Source organism: Acanthopagrus latus, chromosome 5 (genome assembly GCF_904848185.1).
Source record: "Acanthopagrus latus isolate v.2019 chromosome 5, fAcaLat1.1, whole genome shotgun sequence".
Taxonomy (NCBI): Eukaryota; Metazoa; Chordata; class Actinopteri; order Spariformes; family Sparidae; genus Acanthopagrus; species Acanthopagrus latus.
In genome coordinates, this window is record NC_051043.1 from 27,108,099 (window position 1) to 27,124,454 (window position 16,356).

General features: G+C 45.2%; 1 protein-coding gene across 4 annotated transcripts in view; it reads left to right on the top strand.

Moving 5' to 3' along the window:
- The first annotated feature begins 4,616 nt into the window (after window positions 1-4,616).
- ebf2 (EBF transcription factor 2) overlaps window positions 4,617-16,356 on the top strand; it is a 30,753-nt gene continuing 19,013 nt past the window's right edge. For 2 of the 4 annotated variants that reach the window (XM_037098803.1, XM_037098805.1), the window contains exons 1-6: window positions 4,617-4,750; window positions 6,399-6,555; window positions 8,267-8,330; window positions 9,790-9,845; window positions 9,959-10,032; window positions 11,407-11,475. In XM_037098803.1, coding sequence (XP_036954698.1) covers window positions 4,617-4,750; window positions 6,399-6,555; window positions 8,267-8,330; window positions 9,790-9,845; window positions 9,959-10,032; window positions 11,407-11,475 — 554 coding nt within the window. The remainder of the gene's footprint in view (window positions 4,751-6,398; window positions 6,556-8,266; window positions 8,331-9,789; window positions 9,846-9,958; window positions 10,033-11,406; window positions 11,476-16,356) is intronic. The other 2 variants (XM_037098804.1, XM_037098806.1) reach the window with 1 other exon arrangement.

Here is a 16,356-nt window from a genome sequence, read left to right on the forward strand (position 1 = left end):
CTTTTGTCATTACCTCATTAATATTGTAAATAATCATTTTCTGAGTTTGACTTTGTTTCACCAAACTACATATTGCACTCTTAATTAATGCATTTTATTTTAAGTTGGGGCCAGTTTCTGCAGCATCTGCTCAGTCTCTGACCGGCTAAAGTCTTAGTTTGTGCCGTCACGTTATACATCAGACGCTCTGTTCCTGTTTGCCAAATGTTAAATCACTTCTAAATAAGTACGTTTGATATCTTTTGGCTGCTTGTACGTGCACCACACGGTGAATATTTAAACTAAAGAACTAACTGGGACTCTTAAATGACAGGGGAGAATTTAACCTCACATGCAGCTGTGACTTTCTCTGCCGTGAAAAGCAAAAGTAAAGTTATTGTCACATTATTTTTCTTTTCAATGACTTTACATTGTTACAATCCCAGTTAAACTACCTCGACTTCAGGATATCAGATTTTCACAATATAATAATAAGGACGCTATCGGTCAAACTCACCTTATATAACGTAAACTCAACATACAAAGTGTGGGGAGGGAAATGGACGCCTACAAAAACAACTTCTTTCTCAACAATCTTTCTTTTTTTATGACGGATGGCAACTGGCGTGAAGTTGCAGAACCATCACCCAGAGGTCTGTTGTTTGGGGCCCCCGAAGAAATGTTTGAAAAGTGGCCCCTGATGTTTTTCACATCAGCACATTTCCCAATCGACAACTATAATCCCACTAAAACGTTGCGTAAAAACACAATATTGTTCCCGGATCTCTGCGACAATGAGAGCTATTAACAATTTAAGTTATATATATATATAAGAAAGTTCAGGATATGCCACATTTCTACAAATAAACTCTTGAGTCTCCGCTGCTGTCGCCTGCTATGAGGGCGTCATACGTGAATTACCAATACGACATGCTGATTATTGTTGATATCGGTGTATCGTTACACACCGAGTTCGCACAAACTCACTTCTCTGCTGTGTGTTACGTCTCTGAAACTCTGAAATCTCTCCGCAGTGATCATAGAGTTGTTTAGAGTCGTACAGATAAACTGTTCTGATTTTATAGACTCGCCAGAAAATACTGTTATCTTTACAATTGTTATATTTTTAAAAAAAAACAAAACATATTGATATATTAATGTTATTATTGTACAAATGAGATGTTGCCTCTTAAATCTTCTCTGTTTCTAAATGGAAAAGTCTTCCACACTCACATTTTGAGCGCCACAAAAGAGACAAAACACAATAAAGTTGCAGATTAATTTGACTTTTAGACGAAATGTTCGATTAGTTACCGTGATAATATTGTTATCGTGAATTCTTAAGGCCACGACAACCTGCTCAGAAGTCTGAGACAGTTTCAGTCCATCGCATCGGATTTTTCTTTACCTGATGTCTCCCCAGTGCTGCTAAAAGTTTATGATGTTTATCTTCATGTTGAGAAATGAGGTTAAAGGCGGAGGAGGCCGCTCTAATTGCGGATGCCAGCGCTCCCCTGAGGAGGAGGAGGAGGAGGAGGAGGAGGAGGAGGATCTGCATCTTTCCCCTAAATAAGCAAACAAAACAGAAAACTAGTGTGCAATATGCGACGATCGATGGGAGACGTTGCGGGTCGCGTTAGCTCTGTTGTTTTCTGCACAGTGGAGAGAGGAGGGACGGGAACCAGCTGCTGCGCCTCCACACACACACACACACACACACACACACACGGGGACGCACGCACGCACTCACACGCACGCCACGCCACGCCCCTCCTGACCTCCGTGGACACAGTGCCATCCACACAGAGTGGCTCTGTGCGTCCCAGGGGAGCAGGGGAATGCTGGAGAGGACGAGCGGCACACGATACCCCATTGTTTGGTTTAGCAGTCACTGATCCCCCCCCCTCCACCTCCTCCTCCTCCACCTCCTCCTCCTCCTCCACCTCCTCCTCCTCCTCCTCCCCTAAAACGCACGGGCTGACCGTCTCAGCGGGTTAAATTGATTAGAAAGACGTTTGTGGTTTTGACTAATCCCCCCTCCCTCCCTACGTTTTCGGGCCCAGACTCTCCGCTCCAGCAAATTATTAAAAAAGAAAAAAAAAGCCACACAGCGAGTCGAGCTGTGCAGGTTGTGGTGATGCAGCCGGTCGCACCTGTGGGACTCGAGCTCAGCGTGACATCAACTTTCTCAAACACGCCACGTGGACGTCATCGGAGGTGTTTTCAGCTGATGATCATCTGCTGAAGTGCTCCACTAATATACAATCATCAGCAGAGGTGAGAGTGTGACACACCAACTGGAATATCGCTTTTTAAAAAACCTTTAGAATAATTGGGATTAATCTCTTTAATGGCAAAATAAATTAAACCTTCTTTTGGAATAAATGAATAAACACATTAATGTCGTGAAACTGGATAAAAGGTGCGACTTATTTGACTTCTTAATGAGGTCCAACCTCTTCTGTCCGCCCTGTCAGAGAAATGAATCTGGTGACTCAGCTCAGGTCTGTTCGCTCAAATTAAAGGATTATATGAGATTAAATCGGGTTTAACATCCAGAGAGAAACTCAAAGGTCAAACACAAAGTATAGATTATTATTTTTATTGCAGGAGAAACATCAGATGCTTTGATTTCAGACATGACGGGTCGATTCGTTGAGGGTTTTTTACGCGCGTCACGTCCTCCTGGAAAGATTGTGGAGGAATTTTATGATTTTAAAAAGTGTGTCATCGTATTTAGATTATTTTCATGGCTAAGCAGAGCCGTCAGTCACGTCAGGGGACGTGTGTGTGTGTGAGTGTGTGTGTGTGTGTGTGTGTGTTTGGGGGGGGGGGGGGACACACGGAGACAGGGCGGAGACTCGGCAGCAGGATTCCCCAGGACCAGCTCTCATAATTGGGGGGAAACATCTGACTTTGTCCCGCGCTGGCAGATGGTGGGTTGAGGCGGGATCCAAAGAAGGGGGGAGATTTACATCCATTGTCCAGGGCGCACGAACTCCACACAGAGACAATAGTATCGGTAAGAGGCAAAGAAAAACCAGGGCTGGAAAAAAAAAAGAGAGAAACTTTCCTTTTCAACGCAGATTAACAGGAGAAGAAATTAAAATTCTGTGAAACTAAAATCATACTTTCGATTTTGTTTCTGATTTCCTGAAATCAAATCTCCTGAATCACTCAGCATTGCTTTTGTTTCTTTCTTTCTTTTTTCTTTTCTTTTCTTTTTTCTTTTCTTTTTTTTTTTTTTTTTTAATTTTTGGATGTGTGAACTTTCTGGGTTTATTCCCAAAACGTCCAGATTGTTTGTTTGTGTGTTTGCTGTCTGACTTTACGCACATCAGCAGCAAAAACAAAACAAAAAAAACCCACCAAAACTTTCAGACTGTCACAATATAATCTTGACTTTACATCCAGCACATCAACACTTCACAACACACACGCGTTGCTTGTCGATCTGTGATCAGACGGTTCCGCTGTATTGATTAAGAACTCATTCGGAGGACTGTCACCGGTCGGGCGTCGGTCCAAACGCCAATCAGAGCGCGGCGCTGTCCGCTGCTGCTGGAGATTGATGGACCCGACCAGACGGCCATTGTTGCGGGTCTGACACTGATGCGGTGCCTCCTCAGCGGAATCACCGCGTTCAAAGGGGGAGCAGACAGCCGAGCTGCTGAATACGCGGAACTTCAGACAAAATAACACCGAACACGACGTGTGAGGGGCAGAACCGGCACCAGAGGGTCCGGGAGGAAATATATAAAACACTCTACTGAACCCCCAAAATGTTGAATAAAACCCAAACACACGCACAAAGAAAGACATTTCATTTTTAATGTCCCAGACAGACGCACTTCATGATGTTGCGCACTCCGCCTGTTCTCACCCCGGCCGAACTTAATGTGTGTGAAGTTTTGTTGCCAGAGTCGCTGGTTGGATGCTGAATCTGGCACAAGTCCAAACAACGGATGCACTTTACACCAATGAGAGCATCCATTTCAACAATCGGTCCCCCATATGGCAGCGAGGCCCCTCCTCCACGCTCTATCCCGGCAGAGGGTCTCATTCATGCTTCCACACAGCGGTTCACTGCGAGCTTCCCGGCCCTCGGATCAACTGTTTTGATCCGACCCGGCCTCCTGACAAAAGGAAGGACTTCTCCTCACACACACACTTCTTTTTTGTTTTACAGAAAAAAATAATATCTCTCTCTCTGAACTGTCTGAGGAGTTTAGCAGGTGACCATTTTGCGCTCGACCTGACGCTGGAGACTGTTTTTCCTTCTTTCTTTTATTTTTTTTGCGCTTGGACAATGCTTGTTATTAGTGGGGGAATACATCTGTTACAGGCTTAGAAGAAAGTGTGAGTGGATTCTTCTGCTTTTCTTTTTCTCACTGACTCGCCTCCCGAAGCATCACACAAGCTCCGCTCTTTTTCTCTTCCACAGCTCTGTGAAAGCTCAGTGTGTCTTGCGGCGCTGTGGATGAGCGCAGCGCCTCAGGGTTGGACCTTCTGCTGCTGTTTGCCAAAGTGCTCACGCTCTCCAGCTCATTTTATTTATTTATTATTATTATTATTTTTTTAATTCTTTAAGTTAAACAAAAAAAGAGTGCATCGTGTCCACCGAGAACGGGGCTTAAATGTTCGGGATCCAGGAGCATCTGATACGAGAAGTGAGCGGATTAAAAGAGAGGAGTCTTGGAGAGGAGATGGATCCGGTCCGGTCGTGGGTGCGTAATGTCGGGGTGGTGGACGCGAACGTCGCGGCGCAAAGGTACAGTAGAAAAACAAAAACAGAACAAAACAAACCAAAAAACACCACAGCTGATCTGCTGACACCAGCGTCACTCTGCAGCTCCGCTCACAGCTGCGGAAACGTGCCGGGATTTATTTTTCAGAAGCTCAAAATGTGTGAATATTTGAGACGAGAGCAGAAAACAGCTGCAAGCTACTTGTTGCAAAAGATGACAGGAGACACTTTTTAAAGCCCTGACGTTTAAAAAAAGAGGCTCCACATTATTATTTTTATCATCATTAACACGATTATTTAAAGAAATAATAATGTTTGTGTGTGGAAACTAACGAGCGGAACTTTATTCTTCGGCCTGAATATCAACTCAACCAGCAGCAGATCAGATTATTACACATATTTAGTTTGCAGAATTAAATCTCTCCAAACTTTTTGCGACTAAAGCTAAATATATATAATGTTCCACAGGAAGCAGCGGTTACAGCTGCTGTTTCTCACCGAACACACTCTCATCCTCACATTCACGATTCTTCCTCGCTCTTCTATTGTTGAATCGTTTTTCCTCCCCAGATGTTTAATCTTCCTCTTCATCATCATTTTAATTTCACTTTATTTGTTCATCTGTAACAAACACAAACACATCTGTCTCCTCACGGTCCAAACTGATCGTGTCCAAACTTTACAGAACAGTTTTTACTCTCGCGCGGTGGATTTATTTTATTTTATTTTCAAGAAAACAAATATATAAAAACATTTTTATTCTTACTGGATATAAAAATATAAATATAAATTATGATTTGTTTTCAGGTTACTTGATAGTCTAAATGGTTAAATCGCACTATGGATAATCTCACTTGACTGCAGCATTTTATACAATAATAAATAAATAAATGAAATAAAACTCGTCAAATGTAAAATAAGATAAATGAAAATAAAAATAAATGTCGCTCTGGCTGTTTTTGGTTCGAAGAGACGTTTACGGCCGCTGCGAAAATCCGTCATCTTCTCAAAGTTTGAGTTTTGTGCTAAAGATTTAAAATAATTTTAAACAGAAGTTAAATGTACAGAAACACAGAGGATCTGATCTGATCTGTTTATCTGGCTTCACATCCAGAGTTTCTCCTAAAATATCTTTAATTTGTTTAATTTCAATATTTTTTTAAAAAGAGACTCTTTGTATTTTAAGGTTTGTTTTCAAGTTTTCCTGTTTTTTCCCTTTCTGAGTAATTTTTATTCGTGATAGTAAAAAAGGGACTTTTAAATCATAATTAAAACAAAAATATCCATAAAGAAATTATTGATTATTTCTGTGGATGAACTGGATAAAAGAAATGTGGCCTTGAAGTTAGAGAATAAAAAAAAACAACAACAACTTTGTAACCAAAATGAAAATGAAATGCTTTTAAGAAAAAAAATTAAGTTTCTTGAAGGAGCCAATAAAAAAACCATCTGAGCTGCGAGTTAATTTAGTTTTACTGATTTACTGTAACAGAGGAGAAAGTGGCTTTTATTTTTAATTTCACTTTTTCAGAAGTATTTCAACCACCTATATGTGGATTGTGTTCATTTCCAGCTTGTCATCCAATTAAAATGAGCCTCATCTTGGTGTTTGTTGAGCCCAGTGTGAGTGTGTTGATGCTGACTCTCAGCCGAGCGTCTCTTCTGTCCTCAGTGGAGTCGCCCTGTCGAGGGCTCACTTCGAGAAGCAGCCGCCCTCCAACCTCCGCAAGTCCAACTTCTTCCACTTCGTCCTGGCGCTCTACGACAGACACGGCCAACCTGTGGAGGTGGAGAGGACCGCCTTCGTGGACTTTGTCGAGCACGACAAGGTGTGTGAGTGTTTTTCAAAAAGCCCGAACAATATCAGCCGAGAAAAAACGCGAGTAATAGCAGCAGGACGCACTGGAAATATAAAGTATTTCAGCTGTAACCAGGTGCTCAACTTGATCCTCCCCATCCGCAGCAAAGCCAAGCATATCGAACAGCTGACGGCTACATGTTTACACAAGCTTTACCCTCAATGAGCTGATGATGTGGGATTGAAAAAGAATATCTAATGACTAATTAGCAGCTTGCCTCATTAGGGGGACATCACTACTTTTTAAAATGCAAATTATGCTTGCTCCTGTTAAGTTATACAGTGAACTAATCATCAAAGTCTCTTTTCCTTCATGCACCCCCTCCTCACCATCCCTCCAGTGCTCTAAATACTGCCGTCGGTGTGTGTTGAGTTGTGGGGGGGGGGGAGCAGCTGGATTCCTCAGGTTGGACAAGACCAAAATAAGGAAGGGTGCAGCGTGGAGACAGAGTTAGAAAGAGACTGGAGAGAGGGGCGACTGGGAGCCTTATGCCCGGTGTTGATGGATGTTTTTGCCTTGTGGTGACGGGGGGAGCGAGCGTCTCTCAAACCGGCAACAGCTCTCCGGTGAGAAAGACAAGAGGACGCCGTCCTGTCAAGTTCAAACATAGTTTTGCTATGAATTTCATGGCCAGAGGGTTGGAGGACGGTGTCAGTGTGCTCTCCCCCCCCCCACAAAAACCAACCCACCCACCCAAACCCTCTTCATGCCACACAGGCCGGTCGTGGAGTAATATGACGGCTGCGGAGGAGTTCATTTTCTGCATGGTTACCCTGGCATCTGTTTTTGCTTTGTAATTATGCAGAGGTAGAGCGATGGCATGGCGAAATAAATGTTCCTCTGTGTATATTTACAAAACTTATGAAGCCAGGCATCCATCTATCTCCTGACGTGAAGTCTCAATCTCACTTTTCATTTGAAGTTTTGAGCTCGGTTACTTCCCAACTTATCTTCATGCATCTTAATTCTCTCTCTCTCTCTCTCTCGCCCCCCCTCACCCCTTTACAACTGTCTCCTCCTTCTCCCAGCTTCTTTACCTCCCAGGCCTCCCTCGTTTCTCTCTCCTCCTTTCTCTCGGCTCTGGATCTCACTGATGCCAGCGTCCTGGGTTATTGGACCAGAGAGCATTCCTTTGAGACCACTTAGAAAGACCAGTAGAGGTAGAAGAAGAGTACGAAAGAGAAGGAACAAGAGACAGAGGAAGAGGAGGGGGTGAAGGAAGAAGTGAGAGGCTACAGTGGAGGGCCTGGGGGGGAGGGGGGGGGATAGCGGAAAGGAAGTTTTTCTGTCAAGGTCGACTGCTGCTCAGTCTCACATGCAGCACTTTCCACTCGCCGAGACACACTTTGCACGCACACACATGCGCGTATAGCCGTATTGTGAGGAGGACCTCTGCATTTGATCGTAAGGTTTTAGGAGCCCGTATCAGACATGATAGTTCAACCTCTGCAGAGAACATCCAACTCAAGGTTAAGCGCTCAGCTCTTGAGCACAACGCAAAAAAAAGGGTCCCATGTGGGCGTTGAGACTACAACCCTCTGATCTCGACGCCGCTCCCAGGGAAGGACGAGCTGCAGGATTAGGGAAGACTCACTGATGCTCAGCTGTACTTATCTTTGCCCCAAATGTGCTTAACTGCATGCCCTGCGTGTGTCTGTGTGTCCGTCCTCCCTTTTCCAAGGAGCAGACGGGGGAAAAGACGAACAACGGCACTCACTACAAGCTGCAGCTCCTCTACAGCAACGGTGAGTAGAGTCGAACACGACTTCTCAGATTATGGGTTGATTCTTTGCCCTCGGAGGTGTCTAATTTGATCACTCAGACGCCGCCGCCGAGGCCGGCGCGTAACAGGAGTTGGCAAAGGTCAGCGGCGACACCGGCGCGCTAACATGACACACACCTTTCCACTTAACTAATCTCCCTCCACATCCTCCGCTGCTTTACCTCGCCTCTCCACTCTGAGCTCATAAATTACCTTCCACTCATCGTCTAATCACTTGGCCCCGTACGATCCAGCGTTCAGCTCTGCCAGGAGCCACTTCTGGGCCCGTGTACGGGGAAATGAGGTACCCCCTTCCCCTCCATCCACCCCTCCAACTCTTCCAACCCCCCATGGTGCTTCCACATCAGATCCGGGGATGCACAGAGAAATCCGGTTCCCATGAGCCGCTGCTGCCCCTACTCTGCCATCGCAGCGGCACCCATGGGAGAGAAGATAAAAGACATGTTCCAGTGCAACCCCCTCACACACACACACACACACACACACACAAACACACACACACACATGTACATACAAGCACACCAAAAGCACTTCCTCCTCATCCCCTCCTCTCATCCCCTTCCCCCAAGCGATATCAAAGGCATCTCAATCGAGACTTTGATGAGAGGAACACATTTTAAAAGCAATACTCTCCAAAGTCTCTACAAAAAAAAAAAAAAAAAAAAGATAAAAATGCTCCCCTCTCTCTAGAAGCCATTTATAACATGTCGTTTTCCTTTCTCGTGTGATTTACAGTGGAAGGTTTTGAAGCATTCAGAGGTTTCAGGTGTTTCAGGAAATCTCACTCGGAGACACGCCTGATTCAAAAAAGTTTTTTTTTTTAAAAAGAGACATTTTCTGTTTGATTCAACCTCAGTCGGGGACTATTTTACCTGTTGGCGTACGACTCTAACCTCCAGTCAGTAAAGTAAACTTTGGGAATAAATCCGGACAGAAAAAAGAACCCCAGCCTGACAAATCGTGAGAATGGGGTTATAAATTCTGACCTCAAAGCAGAACATGACTAATAATCATCAAACGTCAAATAACTCCCAATCCCCTCGGAAACCATCAGAGAGAGAAAAAAATACGAACAGCATGCCAATCTTATTCCTCCATGTTGGCTGGACGGAGTTCAAATGCTTTTTTCTTAGAGCTCGTCCAGAGTTTGAGATAAATAAAGATTAACGCCATAAATCTTTCCATTTTATTTAAGGATCCTCAGTGTGTAGTTATTTTATTTTTATTTTTTTTATCAAGTTGGATTAGCAGTTTCAGTTGTTTAATTGATGGTTATTCAGTGTTTTGCAATCAGAGACGACTGAATCGGCCTTAATTCACTTTTCACTGTTTATCCACACATGCAAAAAAGAGGACGTATGTTAAGTTTCTTTCCCTCTCGTGCCTAAAGTGACCAATTTCTGTGTTGTACTGTCGCCCAGGTGTTCGTACAGAGCAGGATCTTTACGCACGACTCATCGACTCCGTCACAAAACAGGTTGGCAAACTCCCCCCCCAAGTTCCTCTCAAAGTAATTTAAGAGTTTTTAAAGTGATTTTGACTGAACAAAACTGAATCCGTCTCGTTTCTTCCTCATTTCCTCCCTCTCAGCCCATCGCGTACGAGGGACAGAACAAGAACCCGGAGATGTGCAGAGTTCTGCTCACACACGAGGTTATGTGCAGGTGAGTCAAACACACACACACACACACACACACACATTCATCCAAACTTTAACCCACGGGGACGAAATCCAAATATCCTCTACTCTCATTCACTTTGCTTCGACTCACTCAGCCTGAAATGTGTTTTTGGGATCACGCTCGGGGCTCTTCTTTTTTGAAAGTAGACTGCGGTTGAACTGGAAGTCTAGCCTGTCTGTCATCATTCTTGTTTCAGTGGTAACCCCCCGCTGCTTTCTGCTGTAACACAGCACACTGGCCAGCTCCTGTTTCTTCCTGGAGCTCCTCTCTCCGTCTCTTGGGCCTGGAGTTTCTGCAGCCAGACCACAGCTGACAGCAGCAGACAACAGTTTAGCGGTAGCGATCCACCTTTCGCTCAGCGAAATGAAACTCCAGCTCCTCCCGTTTTAGCCAAGACATCATGTTTGAATTTTGTCAACATGTGATGACAAGTGTGGTGGTGTACAGAGTCTAGACGCGGCTTATTGGCCACAGGATTTAGTTATTATTTGGTGAATTACTAGGTGAAACCAGGCAGGAGGGGGGGTGTTTCTGGATGGAAGAAGCTGCAGAGAGTGGTCTGGAAGTGGGGCAGTGACCCAGGATTCAAGGGGCAGCAGGGGGAAGGACACGGGGGCCGGGACACGGGGGCTAAGACGGAGTGGGGTTTGCCATTGTGTAGCCAGCAGATGCCCGAATGTGACTCACAGCTGGCTAATAACAGAGCCGAAGAGGCAGAGGGCAAGCGTCACAGCTGGGGAGTGAGGCCGTCTGACAGGGGGGCGGAGGGGGGCAGGGCAGGGCCAAGCTGGGACACGAGAGGGGTGAGGCGAGGTGTAGGGGTGGCAGATGGTTAGGGGTGGGGGCACTTTTGTTATGCAGTGAAGGGGACTTTGGGGAGGGGGGGGGGTGGGTGGCCAGCAGGCTCCTCGGACAGGACTGCTGACGAATGGTAGGATGTTGTGGGACGGTGTGTGTGTGTGTGTGTGTGTGTGTGTGTGTGTGTGTGTGCGGTGAGGCTGCGTGGGGGTTGAGTTTGATTTCGAAATCAATGTGACAGATTGCCTGGCTGGCTTTTCACTTTTGAATGGTCTCTCACTGTTTGTAGGGTGTGTTGTTGTACCTTTTCTTCCTCTTTTATTCTTTTGTCTATCCTTCCCCTCCCCTTTCATGCCTCCTTTGTGTGCTCCTGGATCTTGGCCGACTGCGGGGCAGAGCAGTCTGGGCCCTGTGGATGTGGATGTGGACGGGCCAGACAAATGATGGCTCCTCCTGTTTAATTCGTTGCTGTTTCTCCCCTTCCACTGACTACTTTTTTTGGTTTGTTTTTGTTTTTTGTCTCCCTCTCCTCTCTGTCTCTTTAACTTGCCCACTCAGCCGCTGTTGTGAGAAGAAAAGTTGCGGCAACCGGAACGAGACGCCCTCTGACCCGGTCATCATTGACAGGTAATGAGATCACACCACAGTCCACCACTTAAAATAAGTGCCTCTTCAAACTAAAGGTTCAGGGTGCCCTCTCTTTGTATACAAGCACCTACACAGTCTTAAAAGTAAAGTTTGTCACCTAAAAAAACATCAGAAATACACATTTTTCCTCAAACTTTTAGAGCAATTTATCCATCCAGTTTGTTTAGGTGTTAGCGATGTTTCTTTCCAGGAATCATGACCAGGTTACCCGACATGATTAAAAATAAAACCCTCTTCATGGAGTAGAAGCTTGTGCTTCTGGTGTAAATATAAATGACTTCCTCCATTTTACTCGACAGGAAGACAGACATCTCCAAACTTGATATCCCTCAAACAAAACAAAACAATTCAGATGGATGAAAAGCGCTAAGAGGAGAAAAATGTGTGCTTTTGATTTGGAGGCGAACTGTCCCTTTAAAGCTCGTACACCCTCATTAGAAAAGAGGCCACAGTTACAGCAGGTGCTCGTATCTCTACAGGAGTGTTTTTTGCATATGAATGTTCACATCACATATAAATATTGGCATTTACAACCGAGAGCCAGCAGCTCGGACGAGTCCAGAGTATCTGTGTCCACGTCTGCCTCCCATGTGTCTCCTCAGCGTTCTGTTTATCTGTTGATCTATCTCCCGCCTGCTGGAATCTGTTTCACTTTGGTCACTCATTACATTTTACAGCCAACGTTGCACCTGAAACCTGCCAAGAGTGTAGATTTCCCTTTTATCAGAAGCACGTGGGGCTCTCAGCAAAAAAACCCTCCAGACACCAGACAGGCCCACATATGTAGTAAATGTTCACCCTGACAGCCAGTTATCAAGCTTAAAGGGCGGATGACCACCGCCGGTAATCAGCGTGTGTGAGGGCCTTCACGTCCGAGGGATTCCGGAGGTCTCGCGCTGTCTGCCCGGCATTAACCGGCGTGATGAATGCTCATAAGCAGACCGCATGTGAAATACCTTCTCTGCGATGTCATAGACGCGAAACCTTCATCTCCTCGCCCTCCCCTCAGTCCCGCTCCTCTTCGCTCTCCTTCCTCCTCACTCCTTCCTCCTCAAATAGTCTGTCTAGAAAACACTCACTTCATATACGTCAAGGACCCTTTTCTTTCCCCTCCTCAGTTCAAGCTGGCTGGCTGTTGACAGTGTGTCTCAGAGGAACTCCGCTGAAGATATAACGGAAAAATTGGGCTGTTGTCTTTCGAATTTTCCCAGAATACCTTGGAGCAGCTGCTTTTCTCATTTACTGTAGCACATTACTCCCCCCCCCACCACCTCTCCCTCCACACCCCCTTTATACTTCCTCCCAACATGGCTAAACCTCCTCCAAATTTGTTTGTGAGTGTCTCGGCGGCGGGCTGTGGAGGAGAACGCGATCTATATCTCTTTGTGGCTCCGTGTGTGTGTTTGTGTGTGTTTGTGTGTGCGCAGGCTGGTGTGAGGATTGATTTAAATGGAATCATTGACCTACTGTACTCCCTAATCACACTGGGCATATCCCGTCCTGACGGGGGCTTCTCCCTCTTGACTGGTCCGGCGAAAATCCCCTCCTCGGGGAGCGGCCTATTAGCAGCCGGTTAATTTCTGATAAGCCAATGGAATTCTTGCGTGGCCCGGTGCCCTTTCGCTCCCACCTTACGCTCACTTTTCCCACTCGACTCGACTCGAGTGGGAAAGAGATTGGCAGGGCGAGATGTGTGCGTGTTCTGAGCATGTTTGTGTGGATGTTTGTTTTCGTGTGTGGCGGATCCTTTGCGCGTTTATTCATGTATGTGCGATTGTGTATGTGCCTGCGTGACCCCTCCTTTGACCTTTTTTCCTAGTCACTGCTTGGGTCTTAAATTATTCATGTGTGTGTGTGTGTGTGTGTGTGGAGACGGTCTGTTTCTGTGGCTCCAGTAATCAGCCTCCTGCTCCCAGCCCCAACACCTGTTCTCCAATTAACATGCAGCGTGCTGGGGCCCACTCTCGCTCCTATCGCCCAGCCACTGCTTTCTACCCTTTCTCTTCCTCCTCTCCTCTTTTTTTTCTCTCTCTCTCTCTCTCTCCGACTCTTATCCCCCACGCTACCCGTCCTCCCCGCCTCGCCTCGTATCTCTACTTCTGCGCACCCCTCTTGCTCTTTTTGTCCGCCGTAGCACTTACTTCTTCTTCTCTCCCTATTGCTTAATTCCCCCGCTCCTCCTCTTCTTCTTCTTCTTCTTCTTCTTCTTCTTCTTCTCCCTTTTCGTTACCATCTCCACCACCACCTACACCCCCCCTCTCCTCCTTCCCTTTAGCCTGTCTAATTTTGCCATAATTAGGCGGTGTCATTAGGACACCTACCCAAGCACAAGGGAGTTTGCAATTCCCCAAACGGCCCAAACCCCCTCTTTTCTAATCTCCTTTCCATATTGTTTCAGTTTTCTCCCCCCCCTCCCTTTCTCCTGCTGCTGCTGCTGCTGCTGCACCCCCTGCCTCCCCTCCGCCTCCTCTTCTCCCTAATCCTGATTTGAGTGAAAGGAAAGAGGGGAGATCACAGCTGATCCATAGGGAGGGGTGAAGGGATAGAGGGGTGGAGGGACCGAGGGATGAAGAGGGCAAGGGCAGTCGTTGACAAAGAGATGACTCTTAAGTTGCCTATGGGAGAGAATTATCTAATGCCCGGCCGCCTGCTGTGTCTAATAGTTTTACGATTGTCTGATCTTAACATTGGTGAACTGCGACGCTCGCGGGCCTGATGTGACTCCTCTGTGCGGAGAGTCTCTTATCTCTGACTGATGGGGTGGCGTGTCCACTGATTGGCCAGATGATTGATCAATGGACAGATGGATTGATTGATTCCTCTTGGCATCGTCACCATAAATCTTCACTAATTGTTCAAAGTCGCGCAGTCAATGTTTCTACGTGTCTATTTCGGAGCAACGTGCTCGTTAGAGCTGCAAGGTTGATACACCGTTTGATACACGGCGTTTCATAAATGCACAAACTGGGTGACAAAATCAATATCGCCATATTTTTGATTGAATACCTCGATATTAATGTTGCAGCAATATTGTAGGGAGGACTATTGGTGCTTTCACATGATATGAACACAGTCTCAGTTCAGAAAATGTCATCAGCAGCCTTAAAAACAAAATAAAACACTTGTACCGTATCACAATAATGTTACAAGTAGATCAGAAAATAAATCTTTATTTATAAGGAACATGCAAAACAAAACATAGCGTGAGTGATACGATTAACAATTACAAAAGAGAAAATGGATTGACAGCCTTGATAATTGATTGATTGTGTAAATCATGCATTTAGCAAAAAAAAGCAAAGTATTTGCCGCTTCTCTCTGTTTTATATCTCAAAGTTTTAAAGACACAGTTTACAATTTCTGTGGCCTCTCAGGCAAAACGTTGAAAACAAAGGACGTAGCTTGGTGGTGCATGAAGCAGCGTGGGATGATGGGAGTTGTTGTCTTTTATTGTTAAACAACCATCACTGCAGATGAAAGTAGAAAATGTTCATGGAAGAGGTTATGTGTTCTTCTTTGCTTTCTGGCTACTAAATGAAACGCACCTTCAATAAAGTTACGTATATTATTTGGAAAATCTTGAGATAACGTCTGTATGCAGGTCAAAACAACAAAGGTGTGGTCATTTTAATGTGAGAACGTTGCATTTTATATCTTTATAATCAACATCCTGTCAGTCAGATCAAATATATGACGAAGCTTTATGTGTGGTTCTGGTATTTTTCACTGATCTTTGTTGCTAAGTCGTCCTCTCTGAGAAGTTCTCAGCATTGACCTTCGCGGCTCTGTTAATGGTGGGATTATTGGCACGCTGACCTCTGACCTCTGAGAAACTTATATTGGTTCTGGGCCAAAGCTGGCCTCTGTATTTATGAGTGAACCACGGGTTTACAATGGAGACAAGCAGATGTCAGTATGAGTATTAGTCGGTGTGGTTTTTGGACGGGAGGGGTCAGCGCTCAGCGTGAGTGCGTGCTTTTATTATTTGGCTAAGACGCTGAGATCAATAGTTGGTCATAAGGAGTGTGTGGAGGGATCCATCGTAAGGCTTGCGAGTAAGGTGGGGGTGGGGGTTCGGTGCTGATCAATGGAAAGCACTATCTCACTAATTGATCGTGTTTCCAAGAGGGGTCTTTTTTAACAAGCCTGCGCTCAGAGAGAAGAAGAATAATCAATAGGAATTTTCCGATGTTGTCAATACGGCTCTTCCTTCTCTTAGAGCGTCGCACACACTCGTTCATGTCGCTCTTTTAAACGTTGACCTTAAAAGAAAACAAAAAAAACACCCAGCCTTCATCTGACACACACAATCATTTTAGTGTTTTCTTCTTCTTTTAAAGTTGATTATCGTTGTTATTTGAATGATGATTAGTTGTCCTGGGCGACGGCTCCAAGAGGAATCCATTACTCTTAATCTTAAGGTTGTGGCTCGTATTGATCTGTTTGTAGTCCTGGTTCTAGTTATGTGCATGTACCACAGCTTTGTTTTCAACTAGTCAGTGCGCTGTTTGTTTGTTTTTTTCCCCTGATCGATGTGCGGTAGATAGCTTTAGTTTCAGCTCAATTACGGAAAAAAAAATATCCCAGGACGAATGTTTATCATGCAGATATTATTTATCAATTACTGCAGAGACGTCTCGCAGGAGACACATGCTCACCGTCTCAACTCTGCTGGGCTGTAAAACTGTAAACCCTTTTTTTTTTTTTTTACAGTTCTTTACGGATTAACACTGTCTGGACAGTTTGACAATAAACTATTCACATATCATTTGTTGCTGTATGTAAATGCCTGGTCTCAACCGGTTCGCTGTCTCAGAGAAGCAGACTGGCCATCTGTTAGTTCACCCACCTGCTCGCTCC